Here is a 20,770-nt window from a genome sequence, read left to right as displayed (position 1 = left end):
TTATTTTTTATTTGTCACTATTTAATATACAGGCTTGACCCTTCTTCGTTCTCAACTAAGCATTCTCTGCCTGTACCAAGCATGGTGCCATCCTACATGGCAATGACTACTGCTGCCAAAAGGAAACGGAAATTAACAAGGTATGATTAAACATAAACTGGTTTGGTTCTATAGTTATATAAGATAATCTTTATATTATATTCTATTGCTTCTTTATTTTTTGTAATTAGACTCTCAATTCATGTTTAAGCATACTTAGGATAAATTGCTCTGAATGGGATACTGGATTTATATTATCAAAGGGAGATCTTGAAAAACTCAAGTATTTCACTTGATATGTATATAAAATATTTCATATTTCAGACTTTTAAAAATAAATTGAAAAGTTTTCTGTCAAAAACTACTTAATTTTAACTTTTCTGGGGTGACAATTTTTACTTATTTCGTTATTTCTACTTATTTCGTTATCCTTTTTAAACATTACCAAATTTTTTCCATCATAGAATTATGTTATTTTAATGGATTATGATATATGACTAATTTATAATGAGTGAAGAGACTTTTATTTCTGCCTAAGACAGTGTAGCTTGTATCAGACCAAGCTACCCATCAAGAACAGTTGTAAAAAGTGCATAAAATAGAACCAACAGCTGCATGAAGGCAATGTAGAACAACCATGATAGCCAGGATTGAGAGCCTGAGATCCCAGAGAAAAGAGAAACATGCTATAGACAGCCAGACTTTCTCTGCCTCTGTTTTTTATTTAGCATTTGCCAATTTGTGGCATAAGGCATAGAGGCTGAACAGAAAATGGAAACTTAGAGCTATTAGCTGTCTTACTCTGAGCTAGGGAAACAAAATTATTCTGTACAGTTTTTGTCCTCAAGGTATTTGCCAAGTTCTCAGCTTTGTGGAATGAGAGGCTAAGACACCAAGCTGAAAGTAGCTGCTAAGAGGCTAAAGTATTAAGCAGAGTTTTGATGTTCTTATGAGGCTTTCACAGAAAAATTGGAGTTCAGGGACCACCATGAAGAAAAGGCCCTGTTAAACACATCAGGATTTTATTTGAGATCCCTGAAGGGTGTTTCACTAGGAGTAGGGCAACCTAGTAATAGGCCAGTTCTTGAAAGTCTGAAACAGACCTTAGACCAACTTAATTCTTGATTGGATCAAGGTGATTTATCTTTGCTCTGCTTCAATGTTTGGCACTTAAACAAAAATTACAAAGTATGCCAGGAGACAGGACCAAATGACTAAAAATTAAGAGAAAAAAAAATCATAGGAGCAGTGATTCATATGTGAGGCGGATATTCGGATTATCAAATAGGAATTTAGAAATTTTAACCGTAATAATTTCAACAAATAGATACTTCCCCAAAGAACCGGATTCTATTAAAATTAATCAAATGGATATTCTAGAACTGAAAATATAGAATTACTGAGATGAAGAACTCAATAAATCACTTCAGCAGATTAGGTACAGCAGAAGAGAGTATTAGTGAACTGAAAGATAGATTTGTTTTTTATTTTTTATTTTTGTGGGTATGTAGTAGGTGTATATATTATGGGGCACATGGGATATTTTGTTACAAGCATACAATGTGTAATAATCACATCAGTGTAAATGGAGTATCCATCCATTTATCCTTTGTATTATAAACAATCTAATTATACTCTTAGTTACTTTTTAAATGTACAATACATTATTGTTGACTGTAGTTACCCTGTTGTGCTATCAAATACTAGATCTTATTCATTATATTTAGATTAAGCATCCCCCCAATTAACCATCCTCCCCAATCTCCCAAAAAACCCTTCCCAGCCTCTGGTAACCATCATTGTACTCTCTATCTCCACGAGTTCAGTTTGTTTTTTAGCTCCCCAAAATAAGTGAGAACATGTCAAGTTTATCTTTCTGTACCTGGCTTATTTCATTTAACATAGTTACCGTCAGTTCCATCCATGCTGTTGCAAATGACAGGGTCTCATTCTTATTTCATGGCTGAATGGTACTCCATTGTATATACGTACCACATTTTCTTTATTCATCTGTTGATTGGCACTTAGGTTGCTTCCAAATCTTGGCTATTGTGAGTAGTGTTGCAATAAACATGGTAGTGCAGATATCTCTTCAATATACTGATTTCCTTTCATTTTGGCATGTATCTAGCAGGGGCATTGCTGGATCGTAGGGTAGAACTATTTTTAGTTTTTTGAGGACTCTTCAAACTTTTCTTTATAGTGGTTGTACTAATTTACATCCGCATGAACAGTATACAAGTGTTCCGTTTTCTCCATATCCTTCCCAGTGTTTGTTGTTGCCTGTCTTTTGGAAAAAAAGCCATTTTAACGGGGGTGAGATGATATCTCATTGTAGTTTTGATTTACATTTTTCTGATAATCAGTGATGTTGAGTACCTTTTCATATGCTTCTTTGCCATTTATATGTCTTCTTTTGAGAACTGTCTATTCTTTTGTCCATTTTAAAAATCAGATCATTAGATTTTTTCCTAGAATTGTTTGAGCTCCTTATGTATTATGGTTATTAATCCCTTGTCAGATAGATAGTTTGCAGGTATTTTCTCTAATTCTGTGGGTTGTCTCTTCACTTTATTGTTTCCTTTGCTTTACAGACGCTTTTTAACTTGATGTGATCCCATTTATCCATTTTTGCTTTGGTTCCCTGTGTGGGGTATTACTCAAGAAATCTTTGTCCAGTCCAGTGTCCTGGAGAGTTTCCCCAATGTTTTCTTTTAGCAGTTTCATAGTTTGAGGTATTAGATTTAAATTTTTATCCATTTTGATTTGATTTCTGTATATTGCAAGAGATAAGGATCTAGCTTCATTCTTCTGCATATGGATAAACAGTTTTTCCAGCACTGTTTATTGAAGGGACTATCTTTTCCCCAATGAATGTTCTTGGCAACTTTGTTAAAAATGAGTTTATTGTAAATGTATGGATTTATTTTGGGGCTCTCTATTCTGTTCCACTGGTCTGTGTGTCTGGTTTTATGCCAGTCCTGTGCTGTTTTGGTTACCGTAGCTCTGTAGTGTAATTTGAAGTCAGGTAATGTGATTCCTCCAGTTTTGATCTTTTTGCTCAGGATAGCTTTGGCTATTCTGGGTCTTCTGTGGTTCCATATAAATTTTAGGATTGTTTTTTCTATTTCTGTGAAGAATGTCATTGGTATTTTGATAGGGATTGCATTGATTCTGTGGACCACTGTGAGTAGCATTGACATTTTAACAATATTGATTCTTCCAATCCATGAACATGGAATATCTTTCTATTTTTTTGTATCCTCTTTAATTTCTTACATCAATGTTTTATAGTTTTCATCATGGAGCTCTTTTACTTCTTTGGTTAACTCCTACTTATTTTATTTTTAGCTTTTGTAAAGGGGATTACTTTTTTTTTCAAATTATTTCACTGTATATAGATATGCTACTGATTTTTGTATATTGATTTTGTATTCTGGAACTCTACTGAATTTGTTTCTGGGTTCTCATAGTTTTTTGGTGGAGTCTAGGTTTTTCCCAATATATGATAAGATCATGTCATCTGCAAACAAGGATAATTTGACTTCTTCCTTTCCAATTTGGTGTTCTTTCTTTTCTTTCTCTTGTCTGATTGCTCTACTTAGGACTTCCAGTACTATGTTAAATAATAAATACTGGTGAAAGTGGGCATCCTTGTCATGTTCCACAACTTAGAGAAAAGGATTTCAGATTTTCTGCATTCAGGATAGTATCTGTGGGTCTGTCATGTATGGCTTTTATTGTGTTGAGATATGTTCCTTCTATACCCAGTTTTTTGAGAGTTTTTTTTTTTTTATGCTTTAAGTTCTAGGGTACATGTGCACAACGTGCAGGTTTGTTACATATGTATACATGTGCCATGTTGGTATGCTGCACCCATTAACTCGTCATTTACATTGGGTGTATCTCCTAATGCTTTCCCTCCTTGCTCCCCCCACCCCACGACAGGCCCTGGTGTGTGATGTTCCCCTTCCTGTGTACATGTGTTCTCCTTGTTCAGTTACCACTATGAGTGAGAACATGCGGTGTTTGGTTTTTTGTCCTTGCAATAGTTTGCTGAGAATGATGGTTTCCAGCTTCATCCTGTCCCTGCGAAGGACATGAACTCATCCTTTTTTATGGCTGCATAGTATTCCATGGTGTATATGTGCCACATCTTCTTAATCCAGTCTATCATTGATGGACATTTGGGTTGGTTCCAAGTCTTTGCTATTGTGAATAGTGCCGCAATAAACGTACGTGTGCATATGTCTTTATAGCAGCATAATTTATAATACTTTGGGTGTATACCCAGTAATGAGATGGCTGGGTCAAATGGTATTTCTAGTTCTAGATCCTTGAGGAATCGCCACATTGTCTTCCACAATGGTTGAACTAGTTTACAGTCCCACCAACAGTGTAAAAGTGTTCCTATTTCTCCACATCCTCTCCAGCACCTGTTCTTTCCTGACTTTTTAATGATCGCCATTCTAACTGGTGTGAGATGGTATTTCATTGTGGTTTTGATTTACATTTCTCTGATGGCCAGTGATGATGAGCATTTTTTCACGTGTCTTTTGGCTGCATAAATATCTTCTTTTGAGAAGTGTCTGTTCATATCGTTCGCCCACTTTTTGATGGGATTGTTTGTTTTTTTCTTGTAAATTTCTTTGAGTTCTTTGTGGATTCTGGATATTAGCCCTTTGTCAGATGAGTAGATTGCAAAAATTTTCTCCCATTCTGTAGATTGCCTGTCCGCTCTGATGGTAGTTTCTTTTGCTGTGCAGAAGCTCTTTAGTTTAATTAGATCCCATTTGTCAATTTTGGCTTTTGTTGCCATTGCTTTTGGTGTTTTAGACATGAAGTCCTTGCCCATGCCTATGTCCTGAATGGTATTGCCTAGGTTTTCTTCTGGGGTTTTTATGGTTTTAGGTCTAACATTTAAGTCTTTAATCCATCCTGAATTAATTTTTGTATAAGGTATAAGGAAGGGATCCAGTTTCAGCTTTCCACATATGGCTAGCCAGTTTTCCCAACACCATTTATTAAATAGGGAATCCTTTCCCCATTTCTTGTTTTTGTCAGGTTTGTCAAAGATCAGATGGTTGTAGATGTGTGGTATTATTCCTGAGGGCTCTGTTCTGTTCCATTGGTCTATATCTCTGTTTTGGTACCAGTACCATGCTGTTTTGGTTACTGTAGCCTTGTAGTATAGTTTGAAGTCAGGTAGCATGATGCCTCCAGCTTTGTTCTTTTGCCTTAGGATTGTATTGGCAATGTAGGCTCTTTTTTGGTTCCATATGAACTTTAAAGTAGTTTTTTCCAATTCTGTGAAGAAAGTCATTGGTAGCTTGATGGGGATGGCATTGAATCTATAAATTAGCTTGGGCAGTATGGCCATTTTCACGATATTGACTCTTCCAACCCATGAGCATGGAATGTTCTTCCATTTGTTTGTGTCTTCTTTTATTTCGTTGAGCAGTGGTTTGTAGTTCTCCTTGAAGAGGTCCCTCACATCCCTTGTAAGTTGGATTCCTAAGTATTTTATTCTCTTTGAAGCAATTGTGAATGGGAGTTCACCTATGATTTGGCTCTCTGTTTGTCTGTTATTGGTGTATAAGAATGCTTGTGATTTTTGCACATTGATTTTGTATCCTGAGACTTTGCTGAAGTTGCTTATCAGCTTCAGGAGATTTTGGGCCGAGAGGATGGGGTTTTCTAAATACACAATCATGTCATCTGCAAACGGGAACAATTTGACTTCCTCTTTTCCTAATTGAATACTCTTTATTTCTTTCTCCTGCCTGATTGCCCTGGCCAGAACTTCCAACACTATGTTGAATAGGAGTGGTGAGAGAGGGCATCCTTGTTTTGTGCCCGTTTTCAAAGGGAATGCTTCCAGTTTTTGCCCATTCAGTATGATATTGGTTGTGGGTTTGTCATAAATAGCTCTTATTATTTTGAGATACGTCCCATCAATACCTAATTTATTGAGAGTTTTTAGCACAAAGGGCTGCTGAATTTTGTGAAAGGCCTTGTCTGTGTCTATTGAGATAATCATGTGGTTTTTGTCTTTGGTTCTGTTTATATGCTGGATTACGTTTATTGATTTGTATTATGTTGAACCAGCCTTGCATCCCAGGGATGAAGCCCACTTGATCATCGTGGATAAGCTTTTTGATGTGCTGCTGGATTCGGTTTGCCAGTATTTTATTGAGGATTTTTGCATCAATGTTCTTCAGGGATATTGGTCTAAAATTGTCCTTTTTTGTTGTGTCTCTGCCAGGCTTTGGTATCAGGAAGATGCTGGCCTCATAAAATGAGTTAGGGAGGATTCCCTCTTTTTCTGTCGATTGGAATAGTTTCAGAAGAAATGGTACCAGCTCCTCTTTGTACCTCTGGTAGAATTTGGCTGTGAATCCGTCTGGTTGTGGAATTTTTTTGGTTGGTAGGCTATTAATTATTGCCTCAATTTCAGAGCCTGTTATTGGTCTATTCAGAGATTCAATTTCTTCCTGGTTTAGTCTTGGGAGGGTGTATGTGTCCAGGAATTTATCCATTTCTTCTAGATTTTCTAGTTTATTTGCGTAGAGGTGTTTATAGTATTCTCTGATGGTAGTTTGTATTTCTGTGGGATTGGTGGTGATATTCCCTTTTTTTGTGTGTGTGTGTCTATTTGATTCTTCTCTCTTTTCTTCTTTATTAGTCTTGCTAGCAGTCTATCAATTTTGTTGATCTTTTCAAAAAACCAGCTCCTGGATTCATTGATTTTTTTGAAGGGTTTTTTGTGTCTCTATCTCCTTCAGTTTTGCTCTGATCTTAGTTATTTCTTGCCTTCTGCTAGCTTTTGAATGTGTTTGCTCTTGCTTCTCTAGATCTTTTAACTGGGATGTTGGGGTTTCCATTTTAGGTCTTTCCTGCTTTCTCTTGTGGGCATTTAGTGCTATAAATTTCCCTCTACACACTGCTTTGAATGTGTCCCAGAGATTCTGGTATGTTGTGTCTTTGTTCTCATTGGTTTCAAAGAACATCTTTATTTCTCCCTTCATTTCATTTTATACCCAGTAGTCATTCAGGAGCAGGTTCAGTTTCCACGTAGTTGAGTGGTTTTGAGTGAGTTTCTTAATCCTGAGTTCTAGTTTGATTGCACTGTGTTCTGAGAGACAGTTTGTTCTAATTTCTGTTCTTTTACATTTGCTGAGGAGTGCTTTACTTCCAACTCTGTGGTCAGTTTTGGAAAAAGTGCAGTGTGGTGCTGAAAAGAATGTATATTCTGTTGATTTTGGGTTGAGGGTTTTGTAGATGTCTATTAAGTCTGCTTGGTGAGAGTTTTTATCATAAAGGGATGTTGAATTTTATCAAATTCTTTTTCAGCATCAACTGAAATGATCATATGGTTTTTGTTCTTCATTCTGTTGATATGATATATCACATTGGTTAATTTGCATATGTTGAACCATCTTGCATCCCTGGGATAAATCCCACTTGGCCGTGATGAATGATCTTTCAGGTTTGTTATTGGATTCAGTTTGCTAGTATTTTGTTAAGGATTTGTGCATGTGTTCATCAGGGATATTGGCCTGGAGTTTTCTTATTTTGATGTGTCCTTGTCTGGTTTTGGTATCAGAGTAATACTGGCCTCTTACAATGATTTTGGAAGTATTCCTTCCAACTCTGTTTTTCAGAATAGTTTGAGTAAGATTGGTATTGGTTCTTTTTTAAATGTTTGGTAAAAATCAGCAGTGAAGCCATCAAATTCCAAGCTTTCCTTGCTGGGAGACTTTATTACGACTTTGATTTTGTTACTTATTATTCATCTGTTCAGGTTTTGGAATTTTTTCTGAAAGATGGACTGGTAGGAAAGTATCCAAACTGATGTGCAGTATGATAAAAATATGGGAAGAAGTGAAACAGACATGAGACACATTTTTTAAAAGTCTAGAATACATGTATTTAATGTCTCAGAAGGGAATGAGAGAAAGAATAGGAAAAAATAATATTTGAGATGATGGCTAATATTTATTCAAAACTAACAAAAGACATTAAACCATGGATTTGAGAAGCACTGCAAACCAAAAGCAGGGTTAATATAAAGAGAAACATACCTAGGTATATAGTAGTAAAACAACGAAAAACTAAAGATAAGGAAAAATCTTTTTTTTTTTTTTTTTTTTTTGAGACGGAGTCTGGCTGTCGCCCAGGCTGGAGTGCAGTGGCGCAATCTTGGCTCACTGCGGGCTCCGCCCCATGGCATTCACACCATTCTCCTGCCTCAGCCTCCCAAGTAGCTGGGACTACAGGCCCCCGCCACCTCGCCTGGCAAATTTTTTGTATTTTTAGTAGAGATGGGGTTTCACTGTGTGAGCCAGGGAAAAATCTTTAATATATTGAGTTATATGACTAGAAGTTCATGATACATTCTTTATATCCTATAAATTGAATGCAATGACAAATATACTGAATAAATATAAAATGGATCTGACTTCCTCTACCTCTTTTTCTTTGCTTTGTGATTATGGAGAGAAAAGTTTATAGAAGACCTTAAAATGACTCTTTTTAAATGTATTTTCCACCAGGAGCCTGTTGTCATTTAAGTAAAGGAAACGAATGTACAAGTAGCCTACTTATTTGTGCTACGTAGAGTATCTTCTCATAAGAGAGTTTAATATCTGTCTTTGTCCCTCCTAAACAAAGTATAACAGAGACTTGGAATGTGTAAATTTAAAATTTATGGATTTTTCCTAAATGTCTCATCTATGACATTTAAAATTTTGTATTTGCTAAGGTACAAATTTGATTTGTACAATTATTCTGGTTTATATACAGAAGTCAGTCACTTTGTGAGTGAGCCTAGCTAACCACAATCATGTTTCGTCTACTTTTATCACTAATTTGCATAGTGTCAGTTTTGTCATTTGTTCCATTAATTAATTTTAGTGAGTTTTCTTGTCCTTCACTGGTAGTATGTTGTGTTTACTAAGATGTCGCAAATGTTTATAGATAAGAATAATTTTTAAATGTGCACTCAGCTATTATAAAATCAAATGGTTTTTCGGGAAATGTCCAGGTATGTGAATTGTGTATTTGGAGTGATTTTAGATAAGTTAAAGGGCTTCCACATGAACAACTAATATTGTGAAATAATATTAAAGGACATGTAAAGAAAGTAACTTGATTTCTTATAGCCTATTAATTGTTCTATTACATTCCCTCTGGTACCAGTAATTAGATCCTGCCATTAACTAAGGTTAAAAGAGATTAATGCTAGAAATGTACATGATTACTTTTTTTAATCTTCCTTTTCCCCAATTAAAGTTACATGAGCTTCAGAGTAATAAACTGTGGTATTTTCCATTTAGCAGCTTTATATACATATTTAGTTGTGTATATATTCTAATATAGTTTTAAAAATAAAGAAGGGGAAGCTCTCTATATATGTATTTCATTTATTTTGCATAAAATAGCATTAGAGTTCGAAAGCACTGGATATTCCAAAACCTACCCAACAGATTTGTTTAAATAATTGAGAATATTAGATTTTTAATCTTAACAATTTATTTAATATTTCTGTAGCAGGCTATTTTATGAAATTCATTAGCCTATCAAGCATTTAAATATAATACATACATAATGTTATCTTTTACTTCTCAATTATATTAATCAGAGTTTTGGATTGTTTGTTTTGTATTTATTTGGTTGATTGGTTTTTTGTTTGTCCACAATCTTCTGAGCACCCCAAAGCAGTTTCATACTTGTCATACATTTTTATTTTGTTTTGAAAGATGTCTAATTATTTCAACTAGAAATTATTTCAGTTAAAATAGTATAAGAGTAGAAACCTTCTACCTATATAAGGGAGCAAAATGTTAATTCTTAACTTTATTTATAGTTATAGGAATATATTTTGCGCACAACTGGAAGTGTCTTTGGATTTCTCAGTATAGCCTTTAACATAATTTGAACTTGCACTCATATCAGTTTTAAGTCTTTGTAGTTTATGACCTACGACATAAATGTTAAACATTTCATCAGTGGACTATTTAACTAAATCGTAAAAATGTTTGGGTATATTTTACTTTTATATAAATACGTAATTTGTTAGGGTTGGATTTGATTTCTAGAAATATGAGTTCTAATCAAGTAGCTTTATTCAAAAGCCCAATTTTCAAGAAAGAACATGCTATGAGTAAAAAGTAGGCTCCTGGAACTAGCCATAGTGAATAATTATACTATGAAATAATAAAGACAACTTTGGGATAAATTTAAGAAAAAACAATGTTTTATCAAAAGTAACTAATAACATTGATCTTTATATTTGAAAAAATAAAATCACCAAATGATCAAAAAAGAATTTCTGTCTTGGACAGCTGATATATACAAAAGCGTGTTTAATATTCAAAACAGAATCATAGTAATTTATCACCATTTAAGAAGTGGGGACTACTGTAGTTGATATATTATTTGTGCATACAAGTTTGTGATTTTATCTTCTTAAACTGTGTCTTTTTCATTACTTCCACTGAGTAGTCACCCCTTATTCAAGTTTTGCTTTCTGTGGTTTCAGTTACCCATGGTCAACTGCGGTTCAAAAATAGGCGATTGCAGTACAATAAGATATTTTAAGAGAGAGAGAGACCACATTCACATAACCTTATAATAATTATAATTATAATTGCTCTATTTTATTATTATTGTTAATCTCTTACTGTGCCTAATTTATAATTTAAACTTTATCATAGATATGTGTAGGAGAATACATAGTATATATATGCAGTTTGATACTATCCTCAGTTGCAGGCATCCACTGGCGATCTTAGAAGATATCCCCCCACCGTCGATAAGGGGGATTACTATATAGTATCTTTATTAGCCAGAATTTCCCTAAACTTAGGTCGTTTGAATCAGCATGGAAGGATGTTCTTTTTCCACCCAATCCCCAATCCTACCTGTTAAAAATTGATCCTCTTTAGGACTAGGAAGGATTGCTGTTTTTCAGGGCCCAGATCAAATTCATTGCATCCACAAAATTTTCCATTATTCTTTCTTACTCTACACTCAAGAATCTATAGCTCCTTGTATTATGAAAACCTTGGCACTATATTTTTACTTTACGTTATATTATTTTATGTATTTATCTTATTTTTTTCTCATCTCCACTGTATGTCTATTCTATAAGTTTTTAGGACAGGGATTTTTGTGCCTTATTTATTTGTATATCCTGTAACACAAGGCCATAATAGGTGTTTACTAATATGTCAACTCAAATTGAGTAAGAAATTTGAACCATCAGCAGTGTAAGACTGATTAAATTTTTTGAAGCTAAAGCAAATGAAAACAGGTCATTCTTTTTATTTCAGTTTCTGTGATTGTAATAATTAGAGATTTTTATTGTTACCCAGCTTTCATTTTAAAACAAGGTTTTTCAAACAATCTCACTTGTTTATACCTTTCAGATTAGGGTTCTTGGTCAAAATTTGTAACATGAGCTTAGTTTTTTTTTTTTTTTTTTTTTTTAACTTCTTGTGACTATGTGCTACTGATCTCTGCATTTTGAATAATAGTGCTTGCTTATCTGCCAGCAAAGCACCCTGGAATCTTCTGCTACAGAATTGTAACATACACCTGCAATCATAACATTCAATTTGAATGAAAATATAAAATATCCAATTTAAAATCACACACAGTTAAATTTCCCTGTGGGCCAAAAACGTATTTAGTACCTCCACTTCTGTGAGATTTCACAACTTAATATTTTTGTGTTTTATTTCTTTAATCACTGTTGCATGTAGAATATGTATTAGAACTTTGAGGTATTAAAAAAATGCTTAACTAAATTAAAAACTTTTCCCCTCAAGTTCTACATCAAACAGTTCATTAACTGCAGACGTAAATTCAGGATTTGCCAAACGTGTTCGACAAGATAATTCAAGTGATAAGCACTTACAAGAAAACAAACCAACAATGGGTATGTCTCAGCTTTTAATTTGATATTTAATGGTGTGACTATGTAACACACATATAGTACTTTACATTTTTTATTGTGTTTTCATAAGAATCTCCCTTTATTCATCACCTTTACTATGTGGTAGAACAAGTATGATTATCCACATGTTATAGATAAGGAAACTTTAAAACAGAAAAGAATTTACCCAAGATCACACAGCTATTATATTGGTAGAGCCAAAACTCAAGAAGCAGATCTTAAAACTCTACATTCTACACCCTTTTAGTTATCCCTACTGTCTCATAATAATTGAAATAATTGGCTAAATATATTACTTAATGTTACTAATTAAGTATATTTTACAGATAAACTATACCCACTTTAAATTTTTCTCTTAGCATAATATTTTGAATAATTTGGCCTCTAACTCAATGTGTAACTACTACACAGATTCCAGTCTGTATCTAGTTACAATCATATTGTAACTCCCACTGGCAAGTTGGAAAAGATACTGATGGATCTTTCCCATCAGTATGAAAGATACTACATTCCATCAACCATATATGGGAGTGACATGAGTTCATGGTAACAAAACCACTTCAGTTAAACTAGTGGTATATCATGCCAGCCAGTTTCCAGGCCCCAACATCTAGACCTCTGTCTCTCTGATACTACAGTTCCTAAGACTTCATTCAGAAACTATTTATTTACTAGGCATTTACCATGTCCTGTGATGAATACAGAGAGCAGTAAGACACAGTTTGATTGTTCTCTACAGGAACTGATAATTATAGCAGATGCAATTTAAAGGTGTCTCATGATATAATGTTTCTAAGGATAACATGAAAGCTATTGTTAGTTTTTTTCTGTCAATGCCCTTTGATTAGAGTAATATAAAATTCCTCATTGTCAACCTATATTGGCAAATGCTTGCTTCCTGTAGTAGCCAGTGTTTACCTTAAGTTCAATGGAAATTGAAGCGTCAGACAGCAAATTGAAACATCAGACAGTAAGGTAGTAAAGTACAAAATTTACCTTCATTATTTGGTTTGACATGTTGTATTTAATAATGCTTAAAAATGTGTATCTGTAGTTAGTGTAGATGTGTACTGCCCCATTGATCTTCTGAAAAAGTTCTTCAAGAATCATAATTCTATAGCCAAATAATAAATTTATAAAAACTCTCAAACTGGCCAGGCGTGGTGGCTCACGCCTGTAATCCCAGCACTTTGGGAGGCCGAGGCGGGCGGATCACGACGTCAGGAGATCGAGACCATCCTGGCTAACATGGTGAAACGCCATCTCTACTAAAAAAATTACAAAAAATTAGCCGAGCGTGGTGGCAGGTGCCTGTAGTCCCAGCTACTCGGGAGGCTGAGGCAGGAGAATGGTGTGAACCCGGGAGGCGGAGCTTGCAGTGAGCCAAGATCGCGCCACTGCACTCCAGCCTGGGCGACTGAGCAAAACTCTGTCTCAAAAAAAAAAAAAAAAAAGAAAAAAAAAAAAACTCTGAAATCATAGAAATTGGGTTTTTCTAATATGCTTATTATCTGAAGATACAAGAGCATCAAATATTTCATGTATAAAGAGATGTGAGTAAAAATATCTACTATGGGGAAAAAAGTGAGAGATGATACTAAACCACAATGCTTGCCAAAGAGGTATTAGTTTGTAAGGAAAGATATTTTATATACATTATAATGTTCAAGTGAAAAATGCCCAAATGCACATCAGAAAAAGAGAATTGAGACTGCCTTCCAGAATGTATTAAACCAGTTTTCTAACTAACAATGTACAAATAAAGAAACATAGGACCATCAGTAGGGAAAAAGGCAACTCCTGTTAACTGAGCAGTTAGAGAAATAAGAGATAGTGTTAAGCGAATATGTCCTTCTAAAACTAAAACCTAATGTGGCCAAGAAAGTGGATAAGCAATTAAACTGATCCTGAAAAAAGTCAATGGCACCCTGTTGTAACAACACTTTGTTGAGTAGAAAATGACGGTGAAAGCTAATGAAGAACCAGAAGAATGGGCATAAATAGAACAAACTTGAGAGGTGGCAGTAAAAGAAAAAAGAGCTATAGGATTAAGATCAGCCCTTTAGGAAGTACTAGATGCAAAAGATAATTTTAAAATTGGAAAAATATGGAAGTTTAAATCCCTGGGGAAATATAATCCAAGGAATGAGAAAAAAAATGGTGATACAACAAAGAAAATGAAGAAATGCTTGTAGAAATGGTCTTTTATTAGTCAGAAAGAAACAAAGTGAACATAGCAATTAATTCAACGACTTCACCCGACGTCTGTATGTGTGTGTGCACGCACTCACTGAAACTTTAGTTTGCAGTATGAATTTGAACAGCTTTTAAACCAAAGGTATTAATGTCTCTTTGTTGTTATATTTTAAATTATGTTAACTAACAACTATGAATTTCAAGAGTAAATTTTTCTTTCTATGGTTATAATTTTTATAAGTTGAATGATGAAAACTTTTTGAATGATACTTATGCCATATTTATGCATCTTTTTATTTCTTCTCTAGAACATAAAAGAAACATCTGTAAAATAAATCCAAGCATGGTTAGAAAATTTGGAAGAAATATTTCAAAAGGAAATATAAGATAAATCACTTCAAAACCAAGCAAAATGAAGTTGATCAAATCTGCTTTTCAAAGTTTATCAGTACCCTTTCAAAAATATATTTAAAATCTTTGAAAGAAGACTCATCTTAAAGCTAAGTTTACCCAAGTACTTTCAGCAAGCAGAAAAATGGAACTCTTTGTTTTCTTCTTTTGTATTCTAAAAAAATAAAATTTCAAAAGAAAAGGTTGTCTTTTAAGTTTTTTAAATATTTGTTGCCTTTTAAAATCCCTGAGTGTAAGTTACCATGGTGGCAGCTTAGTTTTACTATGCCACAACAAGTTGACTAGGACATTTTAGTAAATGGTAGTGAGTTAAATTATCTTTATTATCTTTTAAAAATAAGAATTTAGAAGTGGTAAAATTATGGCCCAAGATGTATTTGGTTCTCTATTATGTTTCGATACATTATTTTAATCATATGTATGACTTTCCTTTTCAAAAATACTTTAATGTACAAGTGTAAATATATGTGCCCATAAAATCATTGTAAATATTATTTGAGTAGTCATCACAAATAAAATATTGTTCCTTGCTACTTGATATATTAAAGATGTAGATTTTAAAGTGTTTTGTTTTCTTGTCTCATTACTACATCTTACGTACTCTAAACCAGTGGTCCCCAACCTTTTTGGCACCAGGGACCGGTTTTGTGGAAGACAAAACCACAGACTGAGAGTGGGAGGTGGTTTCAGGATGACTCAAGCACATTGCATTTATTGTGCATTTTATTTCTATAATTATTACATTATCTATTACATATATAATTAAATAATTATATAACTCACCATAATGTAGAATCATTGGGAGCTCTGAGCCTGTCTTCTTGCAACTAGACGGTCCCATCTTGGGGTAATAGGAGACAGTCACAGATCATCAGGCATTACATTCTCATAGGGAGTGTACAACTTAGATCCCTCACATGCACAGTTCACAATAGTGCTTACACTTCTGTGAGAATCTAATGCCACTGCTGATCTGATACGTGGCAGAGCTCAGGTGGTAATGCCAGCAATGGGAGCGGCCACCTACCACTCACCTCCTGCTCTGCAGCCTGGTTCCTAACAGACCGCGGTTGGGAACCCCTGTTCTAAACTATTATTTTATAGAAAATGTGAATTTTGTAGATTTGTATTTCAGATAAGAACAAGATTTGTGGCACCAGAGCCAAGTCTGAAAATAATCCACAGGCCTCGTAATGATAATGGGAAAAGATGTTTCAGTCATTCTTGCTGCTATAGGAAGTACATGGAGCTGCAACTTAATTACACACTGTTTACTTGCCTTGCCTGTCCTGTTTGTTTGCTGAATGTAACATATTTGGCCAAATGCACTTTTAATTTTATGCAGCACAGGACCCTTCACACCAAAGCAAGCAAGCTGAAATATTTTAAGCCTTTCAGCTAATCAAGTTTTTCCACTTAAAATCTGTGAGAGAGTGTGAGAATAATCTTTGAGGTCCGTTTCAGCTCTGGCACTGGTGATTCCATATTTATAGAGCATATTCAGGATCTGTTATACAGAAAACCATCATAAACACATTTTTTTTGGTACCTTCGACATTTGGTTTTTGGTTGTGTTGCCTGTTTAACAATCACTTTCACCTCTCTATTCCTTTCAATTTTAGGTAAAAGAAACCTTTTTACCAGATAGTGATGAGTGGCTACCATGATTAATAAGTGACTAGACCTCATGGTCCTCCTTATACTAAAAGGTATGAGCGCGATTTTCTTATATACCATTTTTATCTGGTAGAGATTTGGCTTTCTATAAAAATAAAAGGGGCTTTTGTCATATAACTATATTAAAGGGAAGTTAGGGGGAATAAACCATAATGAGTCTGGAAAAAGAAAGCTATTAACTATGTGCATTTAAACTAAAACAAGAATGCTATTTGATAAGTCACTGTGAAAACATTTTTAAGTGAGCCTTATGTAAAAAATAGATCAATCATAAGTGAATATATAACTGAATTTTCAAAGTGAACATGCCCATGTAACCAGCACTCAAATGATGAAATAGAAAATTATCCGAACCTCGGAAGACTCTCTTACAACTTCTCACAGTCATCACCTCCCTCAATGGTAACAGCTATCCTAACTTCTAACACCACAGTTTAATTTTTAATTGATTCTTAATAAATTAATATATGTACTTTTAACTGGTACATAATAATTGTACATATATGAGGTACATGTGATATATTGATATATGTATACAATGTGCAATGATCAAGTCAGGATTTTAGCATATCCGTCACCTCAAACCTTTATCTTTGTGTTGGTAACATCATAGATCTATTTTAACTAAAATAACTAATTTTTATTTTTAAAAAAGTGTTGTTCTAAAAAATGATACAGAACGGTACGAAGTAAATGTGCTTCCTCCTCACCTCCTACTAATATCTTTCCCAGGTGTAACCACTGTTAATATTAGGTTGGCGCAAAAGTAATTGCGGTTTTTGCCATTGAAAGTAATGGCAAAAACCGCAATTACTTTTGCGCCAACCTAATAGTTTAGGTGCCATGACTAGATATTTACTTTTGTTTTATATATATATATAACAAATAATGTATTTATATATTTATATATATTCCTATATTCTTGGATTTTTTATGAAAATAGGATCATACTTGTTAAATTGTTTTGCACTTTTCATTTTTATTCACATTTAAAACCATCATGGACATATCTGTAAAATTTTTAAGTGTGAATTTCATAATACTGCTATGATAACAATTTTTATATAGTAAATATATCGAGAGAAACGTAGATAACGGTCTCTTTTGAGCTACACTGTTCAGCATTTCTGAGAATACTTTGGAATAGTCACTGTTATTTCTACATTATGGTGTGTTAAGCATGTTCCACAGAACACAGCTTACCTGGGATTCCCTGCCAAGGACCCGGATTCCCGGGTCAAAGAAGAGTGGAAAATGCAGCATACTGGGAGATTGATTGTACACATTGACAATATAAGCCCCTGAGGTTTCATAACCAATAATCTTGTTTTACTTAACCCAGTAATTTTCAAATTACTTTAAAACGCTGAAGTTTTTAAAAATTGTGTGAGAATACTATAATGAACCCTCATTATTATAACAATCCAATTATCAAATTTTGTCCAGAGTATTCTTTTTCTTATTTTTTTCCTTTGGTGGAGTATTTTAAAGCATCATTTAGTCACTGCATACTTGCTTATGAATCTAAAAAAAGTGGTATTTCTTTATATTAAAAAAATCCTTTCATTAAAGAACTAGTGCTATCCCTAAGAACATACTTGGAATAACAATGTTCTAAATTAATAATGGCTATAAGATTGACAGAAATTAGAACGTTATGATGGTAGAGATTTAATGGAATATATTCAAGAGAGTCATTTTATTTACCATATTGAAATAATCACTTTCAATATATTAATGCTAATTCTACCAATCTTTCTCATTCACTTTTATTAAAACCTAAGTAAAACAAATTTTGTTTTTTGCAGAGTAACATTTCTAAAAATAAGATTATATTATGCTTTCAAACCTTTTAAAGTTGGTTGAAGAATATGTTCTTACGTTCCTGGATGTTATACTTGACTTTGCTTACATGCCAAGACACCAAGTATCATGAACAACAGCACTGCTATAACATGGCATATGTGTTCATAAAACGCAAAGTGCTGTGCAAAGTTGTGCAATGAAACCACAAGGTTTATGGGAAAAAATGGGGTTAGTAGCACAACACTCAAAAGGTTAGTCACTGACACATTACAAGAAAGATAGGAGCCTAATAAAAACAGTGGCCTGATTTTACACATGTTAAGTGGTTAAGAAATGTATGAGTACTATGATAAATATGGCACTTTGCCTTGAGAAGGAAAGTTTGCTTGGAAGTTGATGTGAAAGGATTGTAGCTTGTGAGTTACTAGGAAATGATGGAAGGAGGGTGATGTGAATTCAGACAGGAATTTATAATGCCAGATGTGGATGGCTGTGGCCCACTGTCATGAGGCATATTCATTTTGAATATTCTGATGTAGCTTGATACCACTGAGTGCAGCTTTCTGTTCACCTAATGTTTCATCCAGATGAAAGCTTGTGTAACCAGGTACAAAACTCACACTAGGCTCAAATGGTTCCCTAATGTACCAGTGCCGTAGGAGCAAATTTGTACTTTCAAAATAGTTACAGCAGAACTAACTAACTATATATATATATAATATATATTTATACACACACATATATACAGCAAAACTACATTTATATGTATACATGTATACATACACAAAACTACATTTATATGTATACATGTATACATATATAAGCATCTACAGAAAACATGCTATATACATATACATGCTGTATATATATATAGCAGAACTGACTATACATATATACACATGTATATGTATATATAATTGTTAAGCTGAAGAGGGATTCATATTTATAACAACTGCATTTTGTTTTATATTATGCTTTGACTCATATTTAAATAACTTGGAAATATCTACAGTAACTGCTCAACAAGAGCTTTGATGTTAATGAAGTTGCAAATTCTGGAATCAGATAGGATAGTCTGACCTTACTCTGAGAACAATTTCCAACCACAAGTCTTATAAAGTGTCCCCTTATTTGTAAAGGGGCCCTCAGTCCACATTTGTGAATGAACACATAATAATAGTCATACTTTTTTGAGCTCTTATCATATGATAAATGTTTTAAATGCATTTTTCACTTATTCCTCAAACAAACTTTTAAAGTAGATGTTACATTTCATGTTGAACATGATAAATATGTATGTTTTATTTATCAATTAAATACATTTTTTTACAAAGTAAACGTTACAGATCTACAACTTTTTATTCAATTCCAAAACTCCACAGATTTTGAAAATCATGTTTTGTATAATTTTTGTCTGTAGAACCTGACTTCTGCTAATATGAGCCTATTAATTGCCTTTACCCTACTTAGTACAAACATTCAGAGGCTTTGCTGCAGAAATGTTAACGTTCAGTTATAGAGTATTAGCCCAGACCCCACTGGGGTGAGGGTGTTATATATAAATACAGTATAGGCACTGTATTGCATTTCTAAAACAAAAAAAATACTGAATTATAAAACACCTAGCCATGAGGATTTCAGATGATGATGTCTAGATAACATATTTAGTTTTCTAATTGAAAAAGGAGAAGATGCTTGGAAAATTAAGTAATTTGCCAAAAATTCCACAGCTGTACAGTAGCAGAATTGGGATTTTTGAACTAAAGTTGATATAAAATACCTCTATTTACAGTGTGGCCAACACTGCGTATGGATGGCTATACAAAAAGCATCTCTCCTACACAAAACAAATTTGAGTCACCTGTTCACTTGTGACTGGTAATTAGCTTTAATTTGTGGGTGAAGTTCAGTAAATTATATCCAGATTTGAGATTGATTCAATGCATTTTATAATTATAAACAAATTATATCTAGCTCACCTTGTTTATATTAAAAACAAAAATGGGCTGGGCGCAATGGCTCACACCTGTAATCCCAGCACTTTGGGAGGCCAAAGCAGGTGGTTCACTTTAGGTCAGGAGTTCAAGACCAGCCTGGCCAACATGGTGAAACTTCGTCTCTACTAAAAATATAAAAATTAGCCAGGCGTGGTGGCAGGCACATGTAATCCCAGCTACTCCGGCGGCTAAGGCAGGAGAATCGCTTGTACCCAGGAGACAGAGGTTACAATGAGCGGAGATTGAGCCACTGTACTCCAGCCTGGGCAACAGAGCGAGATTCCATCTCAGAAAATAAAAAAATTTAAACAAAAATAAAGTATTGTTATTAGTACATCTAGAAAAGTCATTAGTATTACTGAAGGCATTCACAAATCCTATGGACTGATTTTTCAAAAATGTTGTTTCATTTACAATCAAAATTTCACACATATATTGCTTTTTGCATATTCACAACTTACTCATAAGTTGTTAACCACTCAAGGTAAGATATGTTACAAAATCACTGGTTTACATCCTGAATTTTTTTGTGTTAAGACTCCATTTTCAAAGTCTAAAGGCACAACTGGGACATTAAGACAAAGTATAAACATATGTTTCAGGAATTAGCACAGGGCAATTGTTTTTGAAACGTATATGCAGATCACTAAGCTTATCGCCTCCTATGACTTCCCCCAAAAGG

The 20,770-nt window shown here is 34.0% G+C and overlaps 1 protein-coding gene across 1 annotated transcript in view; it reads left to right on the top strand.

The window, feature by feature from the left end:
- KIF18A (kinesin family member 18A) overlaps nt 1-15,173 on the top strand; it is an 86,221-nt gene extending 71,048 nt beyond the window's left edge. Inside the window, exons 15-17 of the mRNA XM_003254357.3 lie at nt 33-140; nt 11,874-11,983; nt 14,506-15,173. Of these exons, the coding sequence (XP_003254405.1) occupies nt 33-140; nt 11,874-11,983; nt 14,506-14,588 (301 nt within the window). The 3' untranslated portion in view covers nt 14,589-15,173. The remainder of the gene's footprint in view (nt 1-32; nt 141-11,873; nt 11,984-14,505) is intronic.
- The last annotated feature ends 5,597 nt before the right edge of the window (nt 15,174-20,770 follow it).

Source organism: Nomascus leucogenys, chromosome 15 (assembly GCF_006542625.1).
Source record: "Nomascus leucogenys isolate Asia chromosome 15, Asia_NLE_v1, whole genome shotgun sequence".
NCBI classification, from domain to species: domain Eukaryota; kingdom Metazoa; phylum Chordata; class Mammalia; order Primates; family Hylobatidae; genus Nomascus; species Nomascus leucogenys.
Note: the sequence above shows the minus strand (reverse complement) of the source record. Positions and strands in the feature narration are given on the sequence as shown.